This window comes from Bison bison, unplaced genomic scaffold (genome assembly GCF_000754665.1).
Source record: "Bison bison bison isolate TAMUID 2011002044 unplaced genomic scaffold, Bison_UMD1.0 scf7180017864471, whole genome shotgun sequence".
Taxonomy (NCBI): domain Eukaryota; kingdom Metazoa; phylum Chordata; class Mammalia; order Artiodactyla; family Bovidae; genus Bison; species Bison bison.
In genome coordinates this window covers 5378069-5379953 of record NW_011495032.1, presented here as the reverse complement: position 1 = coordinate 5379953, position 1885 = coordinate 5378069, and the positions used below count along the sequence as shown (strand labels likewise).

Below are 1885 nucleotides of genomic sequence, written 5' to 3'. Positions count from 1 at the left end.
TGCCACCCCCCCTGGGTCTGTCTCCCTACACCTTTCCTGCCACTTTTCCGGACTGACTCTTTCAAAGCCTTCAAGGGTGAACTGAGCAACTGGAGCTGCCCTGTGTGGTTCGGAGAAACGGACAGAGTGACAGAAGGAAGCTCCCTCCACCTGTAACTAAGGTGGGCAAGGCACCCAGAAACCTGGCCATCAGTCCGTCCCTCCGCTCACCACAGGATGCTTGGTCCCCACAGGTTCCATGTTCCGGAACTGCACACAGGGTGGCTGGTCAGAAACCTTCCCCAGACCTGACCTGGCCTGTGGGGTCAATGTGAATGACTCCTCCAACGAGAAGCGGGTAAGCCTGCCATGCCTCCCTGTGGGGTGGAGGTGCCTGGGGAGATAGAGTGAAGCTGGCCCAGGGCTAGGTCAGGTGACCCGGGGCTGCCCTTCTTAGCCCCACACCCTCCCAGCTCTCTGTCCTGGCCCACCAGCCTCGAGGGGATGTCCCTGAGGACCGTGGCACAGTGAGAACTGCCATGTGCCGTGGGGACGCTGCAGCCAGGTTGGCATGAAACCCAAAAAGCAGTGACTGGGGCTAACTGCTTGGGCCAGTAATGAGTCTGAACTTGCCCTGTGGCCTTGGTGGGGGTGGGGAGGATGTAGCCTCTCTGTGGGTCAGTTTCTCCATCTGGAAAATGGGGTGAGTAATAGTCCTGAGCTCGTCAGGAGGAGCAGAGTGAGCCCTGGAAGTGCTGGGAAGGGTGAGAAGCCACAGCAGCTGCTCACAAAGGTCCCTTCTCAGAGGAGACTCAGGCTCCAGGAGGCAGGAGCATGCAGCTGCAGGCAGACCTGGTTTAAGAGAGGAGGCTGGCGTGTGGGCGCCCTGAAGAGGCCATTCGGTTCAGAGTCCTTCCTGAAGGAGATTGGATGGGGGATGGTAGTGGGGGATGGAGTTCCTTCTCTCCCAGGGCTTATCATCCAATTAGGGAAGATATGCGAGGTCTTCAGATCCAGGTGGAATAATTTAATAGGGATTACCCATGGTCTTAGAGGGCCAGTGGATGGGCCCAGACCTTTGTAGATTTCCGTCTCTGTCTCTGACCTATGTGAAGACAGGAGGCTTATGTGGATCACATTTGTAAAGTCCATAAGATTCAGAAGGATCACATGTATAATGGATGGCAGGATGGAGGTTCAGAAGGATGCGTAGGCTGCAAGTGACAGAAACTTCCAAGGGGCTTCATAAGCTAATGTGGCTCATATAACTAGGATGCAGGGGATGGGCATTGGGCGCTTGTAATGAAGCAGCACCCCAAAGCCACTCAGGACGAGGATTTTTCTATCTCTCTTCCTGCTAGCCTGGTGACTTATCCCGGGGCCGGGTTCCTGTTGTCATGTGTGTGCCGATGACGGCAGCCGCAGATTCCCAGGCCTGCTTGTCCAGGAGGAGGGACAGCCTGACCTCTCTGGCTAACTTCAAGAAAGCTTCATATGCAAACAGCCAGTAAGCCCGTTCTCACATCTCACTGACCCAATGTGACTTGAGCCTGTCCACCTCTGCACCTTTCCTGGCAGAGGGATGGGACACATGCATGGCTTGAACCAGCAGTTCTCAAATTTTTTGGCCTCAGAACCCTTTTATACCCTTAGGAATTACTGAGAACCCTAAAGAGCTTTTGGTTTTGTGAGTTTTCTCTGTTGAAGCCACACTTTAGAACTGTTGGCTAACATTAGTCAGCTGGATAAAAACCAAGGCCAGGGCCAGAACTATGATATTCATGGCTGGGTTGAAACTCTAAAATGCCAGAGAAGGCGCAGAGATTTAACAAAGATAAATGCAAAGTTCTGGACTTAACTGAGAAAATTAATTGCCCAAAAATAGTAAAAAAAAAAAAAAAGACCA

The 1885-nt window shown here is 52.8% G+C and overlaps 1 protein-coding gene across 1 annotated transcript in view; it reads left to right on the top strand.

Annotated features, from left to right (window-relative positions):
* The window catches only part of SCTR (secretin receptor), a 75170-nt gene that overhangs the window by 41447 nt on the left and 31838 nt on the right, over positions 1–1885 (top strand). The window contains exon 4 of the mRNA XM_010860793.1: positions 234–337. Within this exon, the coding sequence (XP_010859095.1) occupies positions 234–337 (104 nt within the window). The remainder of the gene's footprint in view (positions 1–233; positions 338–1885) is intronic.